Source organism: Chlorocebus sabaeus, chromosome 25 (genome assembly GCF_047675955.1).
Source record: "Chlorocebus sabaeus isolate Y175 chromosome 25, mChlSab1.0.hap1, whole genome shotgun sequence".
NCBI classification, from domain to species: domain Eukaryota; kingdom Metazoa; phylum Chordata; class Mammalia; order Primates; family Cercopithecidae; genus Chlorocebus; species Chlorocebus sabaeus.
The window spans coordinates 17,497,427-17,520,250 of NC_132928.1; the positions used below are offsets into that span (position 1 = coordinate 17,497,427).

Below are 22,824 nucleotides of genomic sequence, written 5' to 3' on the forward strand. Positions count from 1 at the left end.
CTTTTTGCTATGCTTATCTAGCCTTTCCAGAATCACATGTTTAAAAGATTATTCTTTCCACATTGAATTATGTTGGTACCTTTGTTAGATCATTGATTTGAGAACTTTCTTCTTTCTTAATATAAGCCTTCAATGTTATAAATGTTCCTTGAAGCACTACTCTAGTTGCATTCCATAGATGGTGCTTTTATTTTCATTCAGTTCAAAATATTTTTCTAATTTCTTCTTTCAGCTGTGAGTTATTTATTTATTTGTTACTTAAAAATTTTTTTTTGAGATGGGGTCTTGCGCTGCTGCCCAGGCTGGAGCACGGTGACACAATCACAGTTCACCGCAGCTTCAACCTCCCAGGCTCAAGTGATTCATCCACCTCAGCCTCCCCAGTAGCTGGGTCCACAGGCGCACACTACCATGCTTGGATTTTTTTTTTTTTTTTTCCGTAGAGACAAGGTCTTACTATGTTGTTTAGGCTGGTCATGAACTCCTGAGCTCAAGCAGCCCTCCTTTTCCCAGCCTCTCAAAGTGTTGAGATTACAGGCATGAGCCACCATGCCTAGCCACCTATGGGTTAAAGGTGCTTTTTTTTTTTTCTTTTTTCTAATTTAATTCCATGTGGTCAGAAAACATGCATTATATGATTTCAGTCCTTTTAAATGTGTTGAGCTTTGTTTTGTGGCTTTGAATATTCTTAACTCTTACCTTAAAACCATTTTTCATTATTGTTTATCTAAAAGTAGTGATTTCCCGATTACTATTTGATATACCATTTTTACTTTTAAAAGGGTAATGAATTATACTTTACCTGCTTTTTAAGAATGATTATTTCTTCACTATCTAGTAAATTAATATTTGCTATTTTTGCTTTGTAGCCACGAATATGCAAACTGTTCTTCCCTCTCTGCTTTTCTTTCCATAGGCCTAAGATCTGGCAAACTTGGTGAACAGTGCGAAGCAGTTGTTCGCTTTCCCAGACTTTTTCAGAAGTATCCATTCCCTATTCTTATCAATTCTGCATTCCTAAAGTTAGCTGATGTTTTCAGAGTTGGGTAAGTCTTTTTAAAGCCTCAATGTTCTAAAGTACTTTGTTCATATTTCTTGTTTTCTATTGTGGTCTTTTTCTTTTTGCCTTTTAGGACTTCCACCTGGTTAGTTACCATTAGTGGACACACATGACTATGTGCAGCACATCAGTGTGAGATTTAATGATGTTTAAAGCAAAAATGAAGAGTATAATTTAGACAATACTTGTTTCTTTGGAGAACAGAATAAAATTAAGACAACCTTGATATTTTAGTGTATACTTCAGGAAAATCTGTGGCTTTGTACAGATTGTTTTTGAGAAGTTGCTGATTTGATAATTTGTTTTATAGCATGAGATGCATGTCTGTGAAGTACCTGAAACATATAAGTACTGAATACATGCCTGTTTGCTTTTTCGCCCCCACCATTCCCTCTTCTGCTGCTTTCTGCCATTCTCCATGTGCTCATGTGCTCATATGTACACAGTACCACACTTGAGGAGAAAAGAAGTTGTGGAATAAGCCCCAAGAGAAGAGAAAGACCATCTGACTTCCTGGCCTTGGTTATAATATAGTTTGAGGAGATTTAGTTCTGCTCTAGGTCTTCTCCTTGTGTCACTGCCATTTTGGTGTCTTGCAGCAACACTATAGCATAGCTAACTGCTTATGCTTAGTGTCCACGTAAAGTACAAACTTTAAGTAGCTCTTTTAGTAGTGAAACAAATAATGATAAGATTGAAAAATATTTGCTGCTGCTAAAATTTAATATTATTAGTGTTGCTTTGGTTCCTAATTAAATATTACTTTCTAAAGTGACCTAATTTATTTTATTTCTGGTTTTTCTAGAAATAATTTCCTGAGGCTATGTGTTCTTAAAGTTACCCAACAAAGTGAGAAACATTTGGAGAAGATTCTAAACGTGGATGAATTTGTGAAGAGAATTTTTTCTGTGATTCATAGTAATGATCCCGTGGCAAGAGCCATCACCCTCCGGTATGCTGTATTGTAATAATTCACTATAAGATTATTTGAACTGTAGTTATGTACAAAAAAGGCAGTATATTTACATTTTTCATTTTGAATATTAGGAGTTGTTTTTGGTTTTTTGACTAAGAGTCAAGGCAAAACTGTGATAACCATCCCAATCTGCAAATGCTTTTTAGTTAACATCTATGTTAACTGTTTTGGTTATAAATTGTTGCCTAACTTGTGTTTGAAATGCATCTCTATATAGGTAGCTGTTCTGATCAGATAACTTGGTGGATCTCAATATAACAGCCTCAGCTCATTTTGAACTTTGCCTTCCTGACCTTGTACTTAATGTTTTCTGTCAGTTTTCTATATTCTTCCCTGATTATGTGATTATTTTTAATGTGATAAATCATATTTGATCTCACCGGAGAACATCAGATATAACCACTATGGTTTCTTTAGCTTTTTCTTTTCTTTCTGGGCATATTTTAAAAAATGTATTTGTTAGAATTTCATTTTGTAAGCCTTATATCCAGCTTGAACCATATTCTCTTTTTAGCTCTGCCATTTATAGAATCATATCTATAACTTTTTGTATCTTTTGAAATTCACTTTCCTAAATTATAGGGTTCATTTCTGACCTACCCTGCCCGGACAGTCTTCTTTTTAACCGGGAAGTTCGGGATGTCACATCTTCCCTGAATGTCCTTTTTCCCACACCAAGAATTAGTTCTTCCTTCTTGTTCAGAGTTTAGTGCTTTTGTCATTTCTTTGCCTTTTGAGTGATTAAATTGTGAGCAGTATGTGATATTTTAAAGTCAGTTAATTGATTTTCATCTTTTGAAAGCTATATTCAATAGAATTGATTGATTGATTGATTGATTGATTGATTGATTGATTGAGATGGAGTCTCAGTCTGTCGCCCAGGCTGGAGTGCAGTGGCGTGATCTCGGCTCACTGCAACCTCTGCCTCCTGGGTTCAGGCAATTCTCCTGCCGCAGCCTTCCAGGTAGCTGGGATTATAGGTGCCCGCCACCACGCTCAGCTAATTTTTTTACTTTTAGTAGAGGCACGATTTCACCATGTTGGCCAGGCTGGCTGGTCTTGAACACCTGACCTCAGGTGATCTGCCCGCCTCAGCCTACCATAGTGTTGGGATTACAGGTGGGAGCCACTGCGTCTGGCCCAGAATTTAAACTTAAGATATTTTTACCCTTTTACTTCAGCAAATATACCTGTAGGAATTTTTAAAATAAATCATTTTTAAAAGTTGGTGAATATATGTATATAGATGATTATAGTGTCATTTTTGTGGAATGAAAAATTGGGGAAAAATCAACGTGGGAATGGCTATTTGTGAACTACTGTATAACTTTTAAAGAGTAAAGTGAGTTGTGAGTCTATATATGCTGACATAGAAAGATATTAAGTTTTAAAAAGTTGTCAAATAGTATCAATTTTATTAACTCATTTTGTCAGTTAATACTAATATGTATGTTTATATAGGCTCAGAAAAAAATCTAGAGGAATATATACCATTAACAGTGATTATTTTTGGTAGAGTCTTTGGGTTATAGATTACAAGAGGCTTTTCCATTTGACTTTTTTTGTAATGTTTGAATTGTTTTTCACAAACGTGGTTTTTTTTTTAAATCAAAAGATAATAGAATTTAACTGGTGGAATGAATTTCATAAATAATTTAAAGCTAGCCTGAATATTTTGGTAAGAATGTAGATTAATATTTGTTATTCATTTTGCATGCTTGCCTTTCTCTAAGTCATGGCAGTTGACTCTTGCCTCAACTCTTTTTTTTAAGCACTATGGTTATCAGTAAAACTAGCGATCTCTAGAAAGCTTCCAAAAAGAAGGATCACTTTAAAGGAAAAAAAAAAATTATATTTAAATCAGATTTTTCAACAGTAACACTTGTTGCAATAAGTATTAAAGGAAAATTGAGCTAAGAATTTTATATCTATCCAGTTTTCATTTTAAAGAGTAGTAAAATAAAAAGATTCTCAGGCACACAAGGCCTTAGGAGGTTTGCCATATAGGACCTATTTTGTAAATGTTCTAGAAGGAGGTACTCAAGTAGGAAGAGAAAAATTAAGCTGGAAGCAGTGGGAATAAGTCGTTAAATGTGTCAGTATTAGACTAGTCTAATCTTTTCTGTTATAATAGATTAATAGTCATTTGTTATTTCTTTTCAAAAATGTATAATTTCAAAACCTTCAAATTAAATATAAATTACATATTTAGTCCATTTTAGTTTCTTGCTACTAATAGTATTACTTAAACTTAATAGTACTAGGAACAATACTAATTGATTGAGTGTAATTACAGGGAATAATTAGGTGATTACATGTCACATTGGAAGGTTATTTAGGATGTTGACTTTGAAAAAGGTTGTCATTGTAGGAACATTGTAGGTTTTGTTTACTGCAGTGTTTTGCAAATATCTAAAATTTATGCCTTTCTACTGAAAGGATTTTTCAAACTACTTTCTGTGGTTTATATCATAAACAATAGATTTTTTTCCTTTCTAATTGTGTAATTTTATTATGAAGTAGACTGTTTTCCAAGCTTTACCTTCTGCACCATTGTTGATTCTGGCATGAGCCCCAGGGGTGTACTCAACCACTCCTTTCTTGATCTTGAGGACATTTGAAAATCATCATACCAATATTTACTGATGTGGGAAAAAAAGATTGGGAGGTCTTACTTTTTTTTACTTTGTGTATCTGCTTAACAGCAAAAAAGTAGTATTCTTAATGCTTTGCTGAAATGGACTTCTTTATGCAACATTGGAAAATTGATATTTTGATGCTTTAATAATTCAGAAGTTTCCTTTCTGGGCTGTTTGGTACCTGGAATGTACTTCAAGGTGATTGTTAAAAATTTTGCTTTTTAGATAAGCCATCTTAATTTTTCTGACATATTGAAATATGTAAAAGTGTTTAAAATTTGAGTCATGGATTTCTAAAGTTATGCTTTATTAACCAGAGTTACATGGAATTACCTATAAACTTTAGTTTTGATAATCTGACTTTGCCTGGCCTCTTCCTTTTCTGACCTTGACTTTATCATATGCCCGATATTCTTGGCTTTCTCTATTTCTGTAGGATGTTGGGAAGTCTGGCATCAATAATTCCTGAGAGGAAGAATGCTCATCACAGTATTCGTCAGAGTTTAGATTCACATGATAATGTAGAAGTTGAAGCTGCTGTTTTTGCTGCTGCAAACTTCTCTGCACAGTCAAAGTAAGCATACAAAAGCACATCCCTAAATGACAAGGTATATTTTCTGAGAAGGTTTACCTTACACTGGGAAAACAAGACTTAAATTCATAAAATAGAAAATGGAAGTACAAATGTTGGCATTAATTGTGTAAATGAAATGAGTTTCCAGAAGGACAGGATCAGCATAGATTAGTTGGGGAAGGCTTCATTGGGTAGCAGAGGCTTTATTCACTAAGGAGCTTCTCTCAGACATATACATCTGTAATACTAAAATGCTTACCCACTGTCTTCTAATGTTAATTTGTTTTGCATTAGAGCTGTCCACAGTTTGGCAAAGACAGTAACTTGAATCAAAACCAATTTTAACCTATTCAGAATGTCATATCCTACACTTGTTTTACAGAACAGTATTTTTTTTGGGGGGGTGGGCGGGAGGATTAAATGTTGACCATGGTTTTATTACTATGTTTGATTGGCTTGTTTCTCTTCTGTAAAATAAAATATAATATCCCCCTGACTGACAGGAAAAGTAGCATTGCCTTCTGGGGAGTGTTTTGGTAATATGTGTGAAAAGCCTTAAACAGGTACATCCCTTTGACCCAGGAAATTCACTTCCAGAATTTATCCTAAGATATCAGTAATATGTACTGATAATTATTTGTATGGATGCTAGTTGTAGTGTTACTTGTAACAACAAAAGAAATGAGAAGCAACCTACATTTCTGTCATTGAGCTTAGATAAATTATGATCATACAATAGAATACGGTAACAACTTAAATGTTTTTAGAAACGTATTTGGAAGCAGTTTACATAATAGGTTATGTAATATGACAGGTTTGTTTAAAAAAAAAACCCTACTAACTTATGTAATATAACAGGTTTGTTGAAAAAACAAAAAGGCCTAGTATTTGTATTTATGCAATAGAAAAAAAGACTGGAAGGATATATATAAAAATCTTGTCTCTGAGTGGTAAGATTGTATATAATTTTTGTTTTCTTTTTATAAATTTCTCTATATCTTGGCATGAACAAGTTCCAGTTTTATAACCAGGTGAATAATAAATTTTTTTTAACATTAAAAAAATTAGTATTTGCATACCCTTCTCTTCAGCTTTTGTTTTGTTTTGTTTTTTGAGATGGAGTTTCGCTCTTGTCACCCAGGCTGGAGTACAGGGGCACAATCTCAGCTCACAGTAACCTCCGCCTCCCGGGTTCAAGCAATTCTTCTGCCTCAGCCTCCCAAGTAACTGGGATTATAGGCACCTGCCACCATCCCTAGCTAACTTTTGTATTTTTAATAGAGACGGGGTTTCAGCATGTTGGCCAGGCTAGTCTTGAACTCCTGACCTCAGGTGATCCACCTGCCTCGGCCTCCCAAAGTTCTGGAATTACAGGCGTGAGCCACTGTGCCCGGCCCCTTCAGCTATTCTTATCAAACCTTCAGAGTTCCAGTAATTCTTATTGAAAAAGTAGATAATAGAAAGCATATAGTTTTAAATTTCATGGATCAAAATTAATAAATAGATGTGGCTGTAATTGATGATCAGAAATATCTGAATAAGTACAGTTCCTTTTTGTGCCTTTGAAAATAAGCATTTTTTTTTTCTCATTGAGAGTCATTAGTTTTGAGGACTTTTAAAAATTTCAGTCACATGTCTCTTAACTATGAGGTTACATTCTGAGAAATGCATTGTTAGGCAATTTCATCATTGTGCAAACATCATAGAGGACTTACACAAATCTAGATGGTATAACCTACTATACACCTAGGTTATATGGTATAACCTGTTGCCCCTAGGCTGTAAACCTGTATAGCATATTTCTGTACTGAATACTGTAGGCAATTGGAACACAGTGGTAAGTATTTGTATATCTACACATAGAAAAGGTTCAGTAAAAATGTGGCATAAAAGATAAAAATGGTATTCCTGTATAGGGCACTTACCATGAATGGAGCTTGCAGGACTGGAATTTGCTCTGGGTGATCAGTGAGTGAGCGGTAAATGAAAGTGAAAGCCTAGGACGTTACTGTATTACTACTGTAGACTTCCTGAACACTGTACACTTAGGCTTCACTAAATTTATTTTTGAAGTTTTTCTTCCTTCAATGATAAATTAGCTTTAACTTACTGTAACTTTTTAACTTTATACAGTCTTAATTTCTTTTAACTTTTTGACTCTTTTATAATAACACTTAGCTTAAAATACAAACATATAGCTGGATAAACGTATTTCTTTATATCCTTATTCTGTAAGCTTTTTTTGTTAAAATTAAGACATAACTGGGCACAGTGTCTCACGCCTGTAATTCCAGCCTGTAATTGGGAGGCTGAGGCTGGGGTATCCGCTTGAGCTCAGGAGTTCAAGACCAGCCTAGGCAATATAGTGAGACCCCTCAAAGAAAACACACAGGGACACATACATTAACCTAGACCTACACAGGGTCAGACATCAAGACATCTCTGGCCAATATGAATTTTTCAGCTCTGTTAAACAATCTCTTGAAGCCGCTGTCATATATGTGGTTTGTTGTTGACCAAAACGTTATTATGCTGTACATGACTGTACTTTTACTGATTAAGAGTTGTGCCTAGTGAATAATTATCATCTGATTACCACTGCCAAGGTGTCAGTGCTTCATAGTATGTCAGATTAAATATGTACTTCCAGTGCTTCCAAAAATAGTTTTCTAAATTTAGTTTCTAAATTTGGATGATAAATTTGTAATTTAGTGATTAAATTTTATATATGAGAATCACTTTTAGTTCAGTTTTTCTCTTGTGTTCTTATTAGAAGCTAATTTTATTTCAGTCTGTGTAATTACTGGTTTTGGAAAATGATTAAGACCAAGTAAGAGAAACAGCAAGATTCTTCACTTGTGGAAATGATGATTAAACATCTAAATTAGCAGTTTATGTAGAAACAGTTTTTAATATACCACGCTTTAATGTGATAACTTGTAATTTATTATATTAAAAATTACCAAATGAGTCTCTTGTCACCTAGGCTGATGCAGTCATGGCACACTGCAGCCTCGAACTCCTGGACCCAAGTGATCCTCTCACCTCAGCCTCCCAAATTTCTGGGATTACAGGTGTGAGCTACTGTGACCAGCTGACAAGATTTATATTTTTGAGATCAGTGTTCATGTCTTCTCCCAGAAATAATGACCTGGCTTGAGATCACATATCTTGGTCAGTGCTGATAGATTTTTTTTCTAGTGTCTGTATTGATCGGTTTTGGATATTAAATCAGAGTAACAAGCCAAATAAGACCTTTAGAATTTATTTAATCCTTTTCTTCCCCTGTCTCCTACCGTCACCACATCTGTTTTATTCTAAAAATTTTAAATTTTTTTATTCAGAAAATTTTAAATTGCTAGTCTCTGGGTCGCAAAGCAGGAGTTACAAGCTCAGATGTTTTCAGGGGCCAGGTGAACATTGTCAGTGAGAGTAGTGTCCCCTAGTGGCATCTGTGGTGAACTGAAGCACATCCGCTCCATCTAAAGTGCCCCATGGCACCAGCCTGTTGTTAACAGTGCGGGAATGGATGCCCAGTGCTCAGGTCTCAATTTTTGGCAAAGGAGAGGGGATAATCTGAAAAACCAGATTATTCTATTTGGGCTCACTGTATTTAAATGTTGACATTAAGAATTTTTAAAATGTTATTTAAAAAATAGTTTTGAAAATATTGTTACACACAAAAAGCCTGCAGTCTCCTTGTTTGCAGTTTCTTGGCCCTAAAGGTATGTAACTGATTTTTAAATTTCAAGTTGTTATAAGAAGTCTTTTTATGGTTATTAAAGAAATACTTACTGAATATCCACCATGTTCAGACACTTTTCTAAGTACCAGAAATATAGGGGTGAAAATGGTCAGGCCCTGTTGTTATATAAACACAAAATAATTTCAGATGCTTGTTAGTGTTATGAAAAAAAACACTGTATTGTGATAATGGCCTAAGTGAGCTGCTTTACAGCAGTGTTGGCATAGCCCATTTGGTTGCTGGAGTTTTTGTTTTAGTTGTGTTTCTTACCACCTCCTCTAATCCGAGCACCTGACCTTGGAATGTTAGTTGCAGTTTGGAATATTGGATTTCTTCTGTGCTAATTGTGTTTTATTTCTTTTAAGTCCTTAGAAAATACAAGCAAGTGTAATTTTTTGGTTTTAAAGTTTTTTCTGTTCTCTTTTCCCAAAGGGATTTTGCTGTAGGAATCTGTAACAAGATCAGTGAAATGATTCAAGGTATGTATTCTTCATTTAGTATTATGAGTGACTTAATGAGATTTATAATAGTTGCTAACACTAATTAAGTACTTATTATTTGCTAGTCACCATACATTCAAATAATATTTATTAAGTATCTTCTATGTGCCCACACTGTTATAAACGCTGAGGATACAGGAGTGAGCAAAACAAAGTCCTTACCCCCTCTAACCTACACTCTAGTCGGGGGTGGGGTGTGTGGGGATAGACAAATGTGCATGTGACATTTCTGGTGCTATGGTGAAGAAGTGAGAGAATAAGGATAGAGAGTCTCAAAAGTAAGTCGGTGGGGGGAGAGAAGGGACTTATCTATTTTATATATATTGATCAGAGAAGGGACTTTCTTGTATATATTGATCAGAGACAGTCTCTGATGAAGTGATATTTGAGTGAGACATGAAGGAGAAAAAGGAGTGAGCCATGCTGATATAGTCCTGCATTGCTTAACAGTGGGGATCCTGTGTGAGAAATGTGTCCTTAGGCAGTTTTGTTGTTTGAGCTTCATAGAGTGTACTTACATAAACCGAAATGGTATAGCCTCCTATACACTTAGGCTATATGGTATAGCCTATTGTAAGCCTATGCAGCGTATAACTATGCTGAATACCATAGGCAATTGTAACAAAATGATAAGTATTTGTATATCTGAGGTAGAAAAGGTAATATATTGCACTGTGGTGTTACAGTGACTACAGGATCTCTGAAGTTACTCGGAATTTTTCAGCTCCATTATAATCTTATGGGACCACCGTCTGTCATGTGGTCCATCATTCACCAAAGCATACTTATGGGGTGCATGATTAGTTTAGGGAAGACTGCTCTGTCTGAGAGAGAGTAACGTTATTAGGAGCTCTGGAACTCTCTGCTAATGTCCCTCCAGTGTCTCCCAGTTGCAGTTAGAATCAAATCCAGATTCCTTACCATAGATTACAAAGCTCTGGTTTTCCAGTCTCTTCTTTTATATCATGAGTCATGTGTATTAACCCTATTTATCCTTATAACAGTCATTATGGGAGCCCAAGAACTCCCATAGGGTTAATACCTGTGTCTTACCCCTGATTTATCCTAGCAGTCATAAAAGGGAGCTCTTGGGCTATAGCATTGCATGACTCTAGAGAACACCACTTTGTTTATATTCTTATAAAGAGCATTCCTTTGAATTGTGCAACGTGGCAGCCTTGGATAGGTAATACTATTATGTTCGTTTTACAGGAAAGGAAATGGAGCCACACTAAAGCCGAATGATTGGTTCACAGTCAAAAAGCTGATAACTTGCAGTTTGGCTTTGAGGCCCACGCTTTTAACCACTATGCCATTGTGTCTTTCTAAGGCATGAATTTCTTAGTGTAGTTATATTTTACATGCATTTAAATTGTCCTTCAAATTAAAATGAAAGAGAACTTGCTCACTTGCATAAATAATAAAAATCACTTAAAGACCAAGCTACAGTGAATGAGCTTTGTTGTTTTCCCCTTATTCCTTTGTCTTTTTTCTTCCACCATTAGCAAAAGGGCTTTCCTGCAGAAAGGTATCCTTATGACATTAGAAGGAAGCATCACTTATTCATTGACCAGGATTTTATCAATTGCCTGCTATATCAGACAAGATCTCAGCAGGAAACAGGTGGCACATTTGAATTAAGATAACTCAAGGAAGGTGTAATAAAGGAACCATTCACAAAGGCATGGCCAGGGTATACTGTAGGGGATAATGTAGTTTTTGAGCCTGTAATAGCTTTTACCACACCTCTAAGGGTATAGGTTAAAGAGAGGTTACTAGAAACTTGGAGTCATGTCAGGAGGGCCACTTTGAGAAACTAACCTCCAGGAGCATGATGTGACCCTTCTGTGAGAGAACCAGGGAATAATTACTCTGACCTCATTCTCTGCAACTCGTGCTGGGCTCTCCATTGGTTAAACTCAGAGGGCAGATAGCAAGGGAATTGATGAGAGCTATACAGGTGAGCCTTCTAGGATGCTGGAGTATTCTGTGTATCTGATGGTAGTTATATGGGAATGTACATATGTAGAAATTCATTAATCTGTACACTTAAGATTCATTACTTTATTGTTCCTTAAATTTTATCTTAGAAAAATCTAAAAGAACAGGAATTAGGAGAAGAGAGAGGTAGAGGAAAACATAGGAGTGTGGGTGGAGGAAAAGTGGAGGAAAATTGGAACCCAAGACATGGAAATGGAAGAGGAGTTTTAGGAACAGAGTATCCTGACATTTGGTTTTAAGCCGCTTGTGTTTCTGCCAAGTAAAATCTCCGCGCCTCACTAAATCTTTAGTAAAGATGCCTGTAAGCACTAAGATCTCTCTGAGTACTGGGTTGAGAATAAACTTGCAGTAGAGGAAAGGGGGGATATGAGAGTGGAGTCTGCCATGGGGAAAGGTCTAAGTAGGGAGAATACTTAGGACACTTTCTATAATTTAGTCAAGAGATGATAGTGGAAGTGGATCGGCATGGTAACGACGGAGGTAGAGTTAGTTTTGGATTTTATTTTGAAGATAGAACCAGTAAGATTTGCTAATACATTTGGAAATGGGATGTGAGAGAATCCTTCTTTCATTAATTAAGAAAGACTCCAGGGCCTCAGGAGCTGTAATGATGTCATTTACTGAGACAGGAGTATTTTTGGAGGGGCAGTTTCAAGGTGAAGATCAGTTCTCTTTGGGCCCTATTAATACAAAATTCTTCTGAGACCTCCTAGTGCAGATGACCAGAAGGTAATGAGATACATGCATCTGATGTCCTGGGCAGGAGGACGGGTGGGTGGCAACCTTTCACATTTAGCTAATAAGGGAAACCATGGAATTATATCAGCTCACTCAGGGAAAGCACATAGAATGAGAAGATAATTTATTACCAACCTATGGTAATATCAGAAATTAAAGTGTGGACAGACGAGGAGATTGCAAAGGAGGTTAAGAAGGAACAGCCAGAGAAAGAGGTCAGAAAACAGTAAGAGTGGAAGAGCCAAAGCCATTAGGAGAGAGTTTCAAAGATAGAATGGTCAGCAGTGTCAAGTGCATTCAGAACCTTAAGGAACAAAATAACAACAACATGAGCATGATGTGACCCTGCAGAGAGGAAAGCAGGGAATACTCTGATCTCATTCATTTCCCTCTGGCAAACCCAAGTAGAGGCCATCTAGCAATGGAGTTTGTTGATGTAGGCAACTGTTGGACATTGAAGTGCTGTCTTATGTTCATACCCACAATTATTTCACCATGGAAAAACCAGCGATATGCAGAGTATAATTAGCTTGTGGCATGTATGTGGTCATACATTATGACTGAGAAATTTGTGTTCACCATTACCGCAAAGCCATGCCATAGAAGAAAAGATTTGTTGGTTTCACTCCACTGTTGACAGGAAAACGTGGATTAGGGTTAGTCTTCACGGACCCAGTTGTGTATGCAATAAAGAAAGGCGTTTACTACACAAAGTTCAGAGGATTTCAAAACTGTTCTACACACAGTTTATTCACATCCTGATTCTGATTTAGTTGTTGAAGGAAATAATTAAAATCATAAGTATAATCAGACTGTAGCCATCAAGTGTGTGTGTGTGTGTGTGTGTGTGTATATATATATGTGTATGTGTATGTATAATTTTTTATTATGATAATGAGAGGAAATAGGCAGCAAATATGACTTTGTTTCTACTGTGCTTTTTAAAGACAGTTCTTATTATCAGCATGTAGTTTTATAATCATTGAAAAGTTAATGTCAAGATAAATACTTTGGAAAAAATACTGAATTTATTGTTTGGTTCTAGTATAATCTTTAATGTTACAAATATAATATTAGTATACCGTGTTTCTCAAGTGCAATTTTGCTAATTGAGTCACAGCTTTTTAATCTGGAATATTTTTAAGGATGATGATCACAAATACCTTGAGAATTCTTTTTGTGTCTAGGTTTAGCGACACCAGTAGACTTGAAGCTAAAATTGATACCCATCCTACAGCACATGCACCATGATGCAATCTTGGCTTCCAGTGCTCGTCAGCTTTTACAACAGCTGGTCACATCCTATCCGTCCACCAAAATGGTGATTGTGTCTTTGCACACTTTCACTCTACTTGCAGCTTCATCTTTGGTTGATACACCTAAGCAGGTAATTTCAATTTTCTTTAAACTGCCTATTCTCTGGTAAACTTAAATATATGATTAGAAATAAGAAAGTGGCCCATAAGTCTGGAGGACATTAAGGTTCTTTTCTGTAATAAAGGTCAGATTAATTTCCTTTTGCTTGCTTTTTTATTCTCTCTGTTCACAGTACTGATTGTTGGGATCCCTTGAGGAAAATGAGATGTTGTGGGGTACATGGCTGGCTGTGAAGTTGGCCATATTAAAAAAAAAAAGAAAGAAAGAAAGGATTGAGTATCTGTTAAATGCCAGGTCATGTGCTAAAACTTTAAAGTTAAATGGTAGTATTTTACAAACATGGAGAAAGAGGTCCAAATGTGGGCACGTAGCTAATGAGTGACAGAGCTCTGATTTGAAGTGAATCCTGTCCCTTTATAAGTTTCACTAAACTACACTGCATTTCTAATGATCATTTCAGTTACAGTATTGTTTATGGAGTGACTTATTTCCTTTATAGATTCAGCTTCTATTGCAGTATTTGAAGAATGATCCCAGGAAGGCAGTAAAGAGACTTGCTATTCAAGATCTGAAATTACTTGCTAGTAAAACACCACATACTTGGAGTAGGGAGAATATTCAGGTATGTAGAACTTGTAACATTTTATATAGAAAAAATAATATAACATTACAATATAGTAAAATGTTTTGCATTTTTATATTGTCTTTGTCATCTAAGTGGTTGAATATGAAAAGCTTCTAAAGCATTGTTGATGTTTGTGGCAGAAGTTATTTTATAAATGGCACAATAAATATATAAAACTTCTATACTTCAATGTTTGTTTTAGTCAATGAAACTTGCCACTCAGTTGCTTGTTCATTTTCCCATAGTGGCACTAAGGCTAATTGAGAAGCCCAATTACATTGTTTTTTTTATTCTTGTATTTTTCAATCAATTTGGGGAGAAAAATTTAGGGGCTGACTGTTATCTGTAATGGAGATGGGACTGGATGGACAACTTGGGAAGTATATTTCTCCATGGAGAGCCGAAGACATTCTTCAGTCTTCTTTTGTAAACAGAAGAGCAGATCTCACTCTTTAGACTTTTAATGTGACATCTTTGACACCATCTATTACCATCTGTTAGGTTAAATTAATATTTTATGTTTATTGTTTTCTCAAAATAGAACCCTGTTTACCCATTACCAGTAGAGACACATCATTTTGCAAATAATGCTATTTAAAATGGAATGGAAGTTTTTATCTCTTAGCATCATCATGACTCCAGTGGATCAAAAATCTTTGAATTTCAGATTATTAAAACTAAACTGCTGTGTTTGTTTTTCTGTTTGTTTGCAGTTTTCTAAACATCTTTTAATTTACTATATTATGATTTGATGGTCACAGATATCCCAAGATAAGGACAGTTGTTAAATCTACATTTCGTAGATAAGCACTTAGGGTTCAGAAAGACTTTATATGCTTAAGAGAGCATCTTAAGAGAAGTAAATTAAGAATTTAATTCAGAGAGCTTCTGTCCTCTGATCCATAGTCCTACTGCTTTTTCTACTAAATAATGCTATCTTTCCGAGAAGAGAATGTGCCCAGCCACTTTAGTCATTTTAGAGAATTTGTATAAAGAACCAAACCCAGTTTAGAAAGATCAGTGAGAAGCACGGTATTATTCCTTCTCATTTTTTTCTTACTGTGAGATAGATCACACATACAGAGAAGTATGTAAAATATATAAATAGTTTAAATACTTTTAAGTGAGAAAAGTATGTAAAAATGTATAAATAGTTTAAATACTTCTAAGCGAAAACCCATGCAACTGCCATCCAGCTGGAAATAGAACATTACAGGATCACAGAACCCTGCTTCCTTCCCTTGCATGGTCCTTCCTGATTGAAACTTTACACCTACCAAAAGCAAACCACTATTTTGACTTTCGTGATAATAATTTCTTTGCTCTTCTTTTACCTTCTTCACATGTATTCCTAAAGAATACTGTTTAGCTTTCTTTTTGTTTCTTTTGCTTGGCATTACACTGGTGAGACTTATCCATGTCTTTTCCCTTTAATTGTGATGTAGTACCCCATTGTATGAATGTATCACAGTTTATTTGCTCTCGATGGGTTATTTCCAGCATGGGCCTTTTGCAAACAGTGCAGAACATTCTTCTGTTTGTCTCCCAGTGCACACATGCTAATTTCTTTAGAGTGTATACCTAGGAATGAAATTTCTGACTTATAGAAAATGCGTATCTTCAATTTTAACAGATAACGTCAAACTATTTTCCAAAGTCAATGAACCAGTTTACATTCCTGCTGTGTATGAGGGCATCCATTGATCACATCCTTACCAACACATAGACTTATCAGACTTAAATTTTTACCAGTTTAGAAATTGTACTTTTTATGTGTGACTCCTTGATTATTAAAGAAATTGAACCTTTTTAATATGTTTATTGATCATTTGGATTTTCTCTTATGACATGGCTATTCAGGTCTCTTGCCTATTTTTCTGTTGATTCGTAATTATTTTTTATATATTTTGAATACTCATACTTTGTTGGTCCTTGGCAATTCTGTATAAATTTCACAACCAACTTGTCAAATTTAACAGTTTGATTGGGATTACACTGAATATAAAGATCAGTTTGTATGGTAACTTTATAATACTGTCTTCCAGTGCATGAACATATTTTATCTTTCCGCTTATTTTAGGTCCCTTTAACGTGTCTCTTGCCCTAGTCTATTTCGTCTGATATTAATATCACTACTTTAGCTTTCTTTTACATTTTTTGACATGATAGGTTGTTTACCATCTTTTTAGTTTCAATCTTTGTATATCTTTATGTTTCACATGTTTCTTATAAACAGCATTTAATATTTAATTGGATTTTTTTTTTTTTTTTTTTTTTTTTTGAGACAGAATTTTGCTCTGTCACCCAGGCTGGAGTGCAATGGTACAGTCTTGGCTTACTTACTGCAACCTCTACCTCCAGGGTTCAAGCGATCCTCCCATCTCAACTTCCCAAGTAGCTGGGACTACAGGCATATGCCACCACACCCGGCTAATTTTTGTATTTTTAGTAGAGAATCATCATCATGTTGCCCAGGCTGGTCCTGAACTCTTGATGTCAAGCAATCCACCTGCCTCAGCCTCCCAAAGTGCTGGGATTACAGGTGTGAGCCACCATGCCCGGCCTAATTGGATTATTTTTAATCCAGCCTGGCAGTCTTTTGTCATTTTCAGATGGAGCATTTGATTCACCTGATTTACTGTGATTTATCACACATTTGAGTTTAAATCTACCATTTTATTTTGTGTTTTTTCTCTTTCTCCCCTGTACCTTTTCACTCTTTGGAGGAGATGGGGGTTTCTTTCTGGATTGATTATTTTTTATATTTTACCATTCCATTGGACTTGACTAGTCTGGAAGTATACAGTCTTGTTAAATATTCTTTTAGTTGTTATCCTAGAAATGAAAACATAACTGATAGTCATTTTTATCAGTCTAAAGTTAATTCTGCTGAAAGTCCTTTGAACACACTTGAATGCCCTTTTCATCACTCTAAACTTTTATGTATTATTGTTTCATCACTCTAAACTTGTAATTAAAATACAAGTTACATAAAATACAATTAAACTATTTTTTCTTATATAGTTTTGTTATTGTTTAGGAAATTAATTATTCATTTGGACCTTCCATTGTCTTTGCTCTCTTGCATCTCAGCTATTTCCTAGTTACTTTTCCTTTTGCCTTCAGAAGGTCCTTGAGTGAGAGTCTGTGGTGGTAAACCGTCTCAATATTTGCTTGCCTAAAAATGCTTTCATTTTGTCCTCAATCTTGAAAGATGCTTTCTCAGGATAGAATTCCCAGGGCGTTGAGGATACCATTCTGCTGTCTACTGGTTTTCTTTATTGCTGCTGAAAAGTAGTAATACTCTTTGGAAGGATTTTTTTTTTTTTTTTTTTTTTTTTTTTGCTTTACAATTGTTCTCTTTGATTTGATTTTCTGTAGTTTCACTATGAAATGTCTAGTTGTGAATTTCTTTTTAAACTAGACTGTGTTTGATTTCTTGAATCAGAAGATTGGTATCTTTCAGCAATTCTGGGAAATTGTTACTTGTAATTTCTTCAGATATTGCCACTGTCTCTTTTTCTCACCTTTTCTTCTGGACCTCCTATTAAAGGTATGGTAACCCTTCTCCCGTTAATCCTTCATGTGCCTTATCTTGTTTTCTATTTTCTGTCTCTGTGCTGTGTTCTCGGTAATTTCTTCTTATATATGTTTTAGTTCAATAATTATTTTTCAGTTTATCTAAAGTCTGCAGATTTGTCTCTGCTCTCTGTTTCTATACCCTTTTTCCTTGTTTACGTGGTTGTTTTTCACTTTGAACTACTCATTATTCTTGGAGAAGTATGTGTGGGAATTATTTGAGGCTCAGACTAGAAAGTACTTTCCTGTAGAGATTTGCATTTGCTTCTGCTAGGCAGAGACGTCAGATAGTGATAAATGCTGCCAAGAAAAATTAAGTCAGGAAGAAGATTAGAGAATATGGAAGGTGGAGGTTGCAGTTTTAGGGCTGGTTAGAGAAACCCTCACTGAGAAATTGACATTTATGGAAAGACCTAAAGAAGGGAATGTCAATTTTGTGGGCCCCTGAAGGTAGGATATTATCAGCAGGAGAAAAGCCTGAAGGCCCTTAAGTGAGAACATTCATGAGTGTGAGGTCAGTGTGATTGTTAATAGGGGAGATTAGTAGGAGGTGATGTTAGGTGATGATAGGGAAGAATAGGCATTTAGGGCCTTTGAGTCCTTCTTAAGGACTTTAGCTTTTTATTCTACATGAGATAGATTGCCTCTGGAAGATTTTGAGCAGAGGACATTATCTGACTTAAGTTCTAAAATATTATCTCTGGCTTAGCTATATTGAGACTAGGTTGTAGGGGCCCAAAGGCAGAAGCTGGGAGAACATTTAAGAGGCAGTAACAAATAATTCAATTAGAAAATATATAGTTACCTGAACCAAGGTAGTTGGGGTGGTAGTGAGAAGTGGTAATAGTTTGGATATATTTTAAAGGCTAAAGCTGATGGATTTCCTGGCATAGTGTAGAGAAAGAAAGGTGGCTCTAAACTTTTTGCCATCAACAAAAGCAATTGTCATTTACTTGGAATGGGCAAGACTCTAGGAGACTCATTCAGAAGTGAAGAGTTCACTTCTGAGTATATAAAGTGTAAAATGTCAGACATCCAGGTGGAGATGTCAAGGACGTATGTGCCTGGAGCTTAGTGGACAGATACAGCTGAGGTTATAAATATGAGAGTTATCAGTTTATAGATGGTATTTGAAGCCATGAGACTGGATGGCTCAACTAGGGAGACAATACGGCTAGAGAAGATTTAGGGAGTGATGAGCTGAGAAACAACCAGCAAAGGAGCCTGGAAAGGAGTGGCCAGTAATACATAAGTCAGAATAGTATTTTATAGGGAGAAGACCTTGATCTACCATGAGAGCTACTGCAGCCATATTTGCCAAGATAAGGACTGATAGTTCACCTTTGCGTTTGGCAATATGAAGTCATTGATAACCTTAAGAGAGCAATTTTGCTGCAGCATTTTGGGTAAAAGGCTGATTAGAGTGGATTCTGCAGAAAAACAGGAGAGAGATTAAGGCAGTGAATGTACATTGGTCCCTCAGTATCCGCTGGAGATTGATTCCAGGACCGACCCTTTTCAAGATTACTTATAATACCTAATACAATATAATTTTAAGTAAATAGTTGTATTATGTTGTTTTTTTATTTGTATTATTCTTTTTTATTATTAATATTTCAAATACTTTTGATCTGGAGTTGGTTGAATCAGTGGATGCAGAACCCATGAATATTGAGTGCCTTCTGTAGAAAACGTTTTAAAAGGAATTCTGGGCTGGGCGTGGTGGCTCATGCCTGTAATCCCAGCACTTTGGGAAGCCAAGGTGGGTGGAGTTCAAGACCAGCCTGACCAACATGGAGAAACCCTGTCTCTACTAAAAATACAAAATTAGCTGGGCGTGATGGTGCATGCCTGTAATCCCAGCTACTCTGGGAGGCTGAGGCAGGAGAATCACTTGAATCCGGGAAGCGGGTGTTGTAGTGAGCCGAGATTGTGCCATTGCACTCCAGCCTGGCAACAAGAGCAAAATATGTCTCAAAAAAAAAAAAAAAAAAGAGGGAATTCTGCTCTCAAGGGAGCAGAGAAATGATATGGTATTGCTAAAGGGTATGCTGTTTGTTTTTATCCTGGGAGGAGTAAACTTGTTTTTTATTAATGGAAATGACCTGGTAGAGGGCAAAAATTGCTAGAGCAATGTCCTTCAGTAGGTGAGACTGGAAGGGACCCAGAGTAGAAGTAGATAGGCTTTCTCTAGTTCACATAGAATCGGAAGGAAGACCTTAAGAAGCCTAATGTAAGTGAGTGAGTAGGTATTATGGTAAAAAGTTACAGAAAATCTCTTGTGATGGATTTTTTTGGGTTTTGTTTTGTTAGGTAGTTAGGAAACATGGTAATTAGGTATGGGTAAAAATGGGGGAGGCAAAGAGAAAGGTTTTAAGGAAACATAGAAATTCAAATAAACTAGGGAAATAGAGGATTGTCAGGTAAGATATTTGAGTAAAGCAATATATAATGTGTGTCTGGCACATACAAATAAATGCTTTTTAAAGGGTAGCTGTAAGTTACATTAAAGGTAAGTTTATTCTTTAGTTTTCCTTTTTGAATACTTTGACAGATTGTAGGGTTGGGGTTGTGCTGTCTTAATAAAATGAACTGGGAAGTTTCTCTTTCTGTACTCTGGAATAGTTAAGAACTATAACAGAATTTTCTGTTTCTGAAGGTATAACTTTAAAAGTACCATAAATTTATCTGAATCTAGAACTTTTTCCAGCGATAGTTGTTTTGAGAACGTTTCCAATCACTACATGTTATTTTCCTGTCAGTTTTTTACCTCTTCTGGAATCAGTTTTGGTCATTTGTTTCCTGTTTAATTTACTTCTCAAATTCATTGGTATCAGCATAAAGAGTCTTTTTAACCTCTAATATCTTTGATTTTTAAAATTTTTTATCTTGTACATTTGTGTTTATATCCCCTTTTTCTTTTTCTTTCTTTCTTTCTTCTTCTTTTTTTTTTTTTTTTTGTTGGAGATAGAGTTTCACTCTGTTGCCCAGGCTGGAGTGCAATGGCACTATCTCGGTTCACTGCAACCTCCGCCTCCGGGGTTCAAGCGACTCTCCTGCCTCAGCCTCTCAAGTAGCTGGGATTACAGGCATGAGCCACGCTGCCAGGCTAATTTTTGTATTTTTAGTAGAGACAGGGTTTCACCATGTTGGCCAGGCTGGTCTCGAACTCCTGACCTCAGGTGATCCACCCGCCTCGGCCTCCCCAAAGTGCTAGGATTACAGGCGTGAGCCACCACGCCCGACCTTTATATCCCGTTTTTCTTGATTAGACTTGCCAGAAGCTTTGCTTTCTCATCTTTTTCAAGTGCTTGATACATTTATTTTTATTTTTCTTATTTAATAATGAAAGCAGTTAAGACCATTAATTTGCTTCTTGGTACAGATTGACCACATTTCATAAATTATGTCTTGTGTTGTTCTTATTACCATTAGTTTGAAATGCATTTCTTAAAAAGCCGGATTTATTGTGGTATAATTTATTTACAGAAACTTTTCTAGGTATGCAGTTGGATGAGTTTTTACAAATGTACAAAACCACTGCCACAGTTGAGATACAGAACATTTTCGTCATCCCTCAAAGTTTCTGCAGGCCCCTCTGTAGTCAGTTCTTTCCCCAGCCCCTGACAACTACCAGTCTGATTTCTGTTGCTGTGATTTTTGCCTTTCTAGGATATAAATAGAATCATATGGTATATGGCCTTTTGGATATGGCTTCTTTCACTTACCATAATACTTTTAATATTTATCCATGTTGTTGCATGTAGCAATAGTTCATTCCTTTTTATTGCTGAGCAGTATTCAGATATATGGGCATACAACAATTTGTTCACAAGTTGACGGACATTTGGATTATTTCTGTGTTTTTGGCCATTATGAATAAAGCTGCAATCATACATGAAAATCATACACGATTTTGTGTGACATCTCTTGGGTAAATACCTAGAAATGGAATTGCTGGGTTGTGTGGTAAACACTTATTCCATTTAACTTTGTAAGAAACTGCCAAACCGTTTTCCAAAATTGCGATACTGATACCATTTTACTTACCCACCAGCCATATATGAGTTCTAGTTCTGTATCCTTGCCAGCACTTTGTGTTGTATGGTTTTGTAATAGGTGTGTAGTGGTATTTCATCATGGTTTTATTTTGCATTTTCTTAATGACTAATGATGTTGAGCATCTTACAGGCTTATTTGTCATCTGTATCTTCAGTGAAGTGCCTATTTTAATATTTTATTTTTTTATTAGGTTTTTTGTCTTTTTGTTATTGTTATTTATATATTCTTGATATTTTATCAGATGTATGTTTTACAAATATTTCCTCTCAATATGTATCTTTAGTATCTGTCTTTTGAAAAGAAGTTTTAAGTTGTGATAAAATCTAATTTATTAATGTTTTTTTCTTTTATAGGTTGTATTTTATCTAAGAAGTCTGCCTAACCCAAAATCACAAAAGTTTTCTCCTAAAAGTTTTGTCGTTTAAGTTTTATATATATCCCTGTGTGATCCATTTTGAGTTGACTTTTGTGTATGGTATAAGATAGGCGTCAAGGTGCATTTGGATAGCCAGTTGTAGCACCCTTTCGTGGGGAAAACTTTTCTTTTCCCATTGAATTACTTTAGCATCTTTGTTGAAAATCAGTTGGCCATATCTGTGTGGATTTATTTCTAAATTCTATTCTGTTCCATTGGTCTGTATATCTGTCATTAAGCAAATAGGACACTGTCTTGATTACCGTCATTTTATGGCAACTCTTGGAATCAGATAGTGAGTCCTCTACCTTTGTATTTCTTTTTCAAAATTGTTAGGCTGGGTGGGATGTGGTGGCCCATGCCTATAATCCCAGCACTTTTAAGAGGCCAAGGTGAGAGGATCACTTGAGGTGAGGAGTTTAAGAGTAGCCTGGGCAACATAGTGAGACTCTGTCTCTACAAAAAAAATTTTTTTTAAAAATCAGCTAGGCGTACTGGTATATACTTATAGTCCTTACTACTTGGGAGACTGA

The 22,824-nt window shown here is 35.7% G+C and overlaps 1 protein-coding gene across 2 annotated transcripts in view; it reads left to right on the plus strand.

Annotated features, from left to right (window-relative positions):
- Positions 1-22,824, plus strand: part of INTS7 (integrator complex subunit 7) — an 88,235-nt gene that overhangs the window by 13,514 nt on the left and 51,897 nt on the right. For both annotated transcript variants that reach the window (XM_007988507.3, XM_007988508.3), the window contains 6 exons: positions 917-1,046; positions 1,866-2,012; positions 5,112-5,249; positions 9,427-9,473; positions 13,421-13,620; positions 14,110-14,232. In XM_007988507.3, the coding sequence (XP_007986698.1) occupies positions 917-1,046; positions 1,866-2,012; positions 5,112-5,249; positions 9,427-9,473; positions 13,421-13,620; positions 14,110-14,232 (785 nt within the window). The remainder of the gene's footprint in view (positions 1-916; positions 1,047-1,865; positions 2,013-5,111; positions 5,250-9,426; positions 9,474-13,420; positions 13,621-14,109; positions 14,233-22,824) is intronic.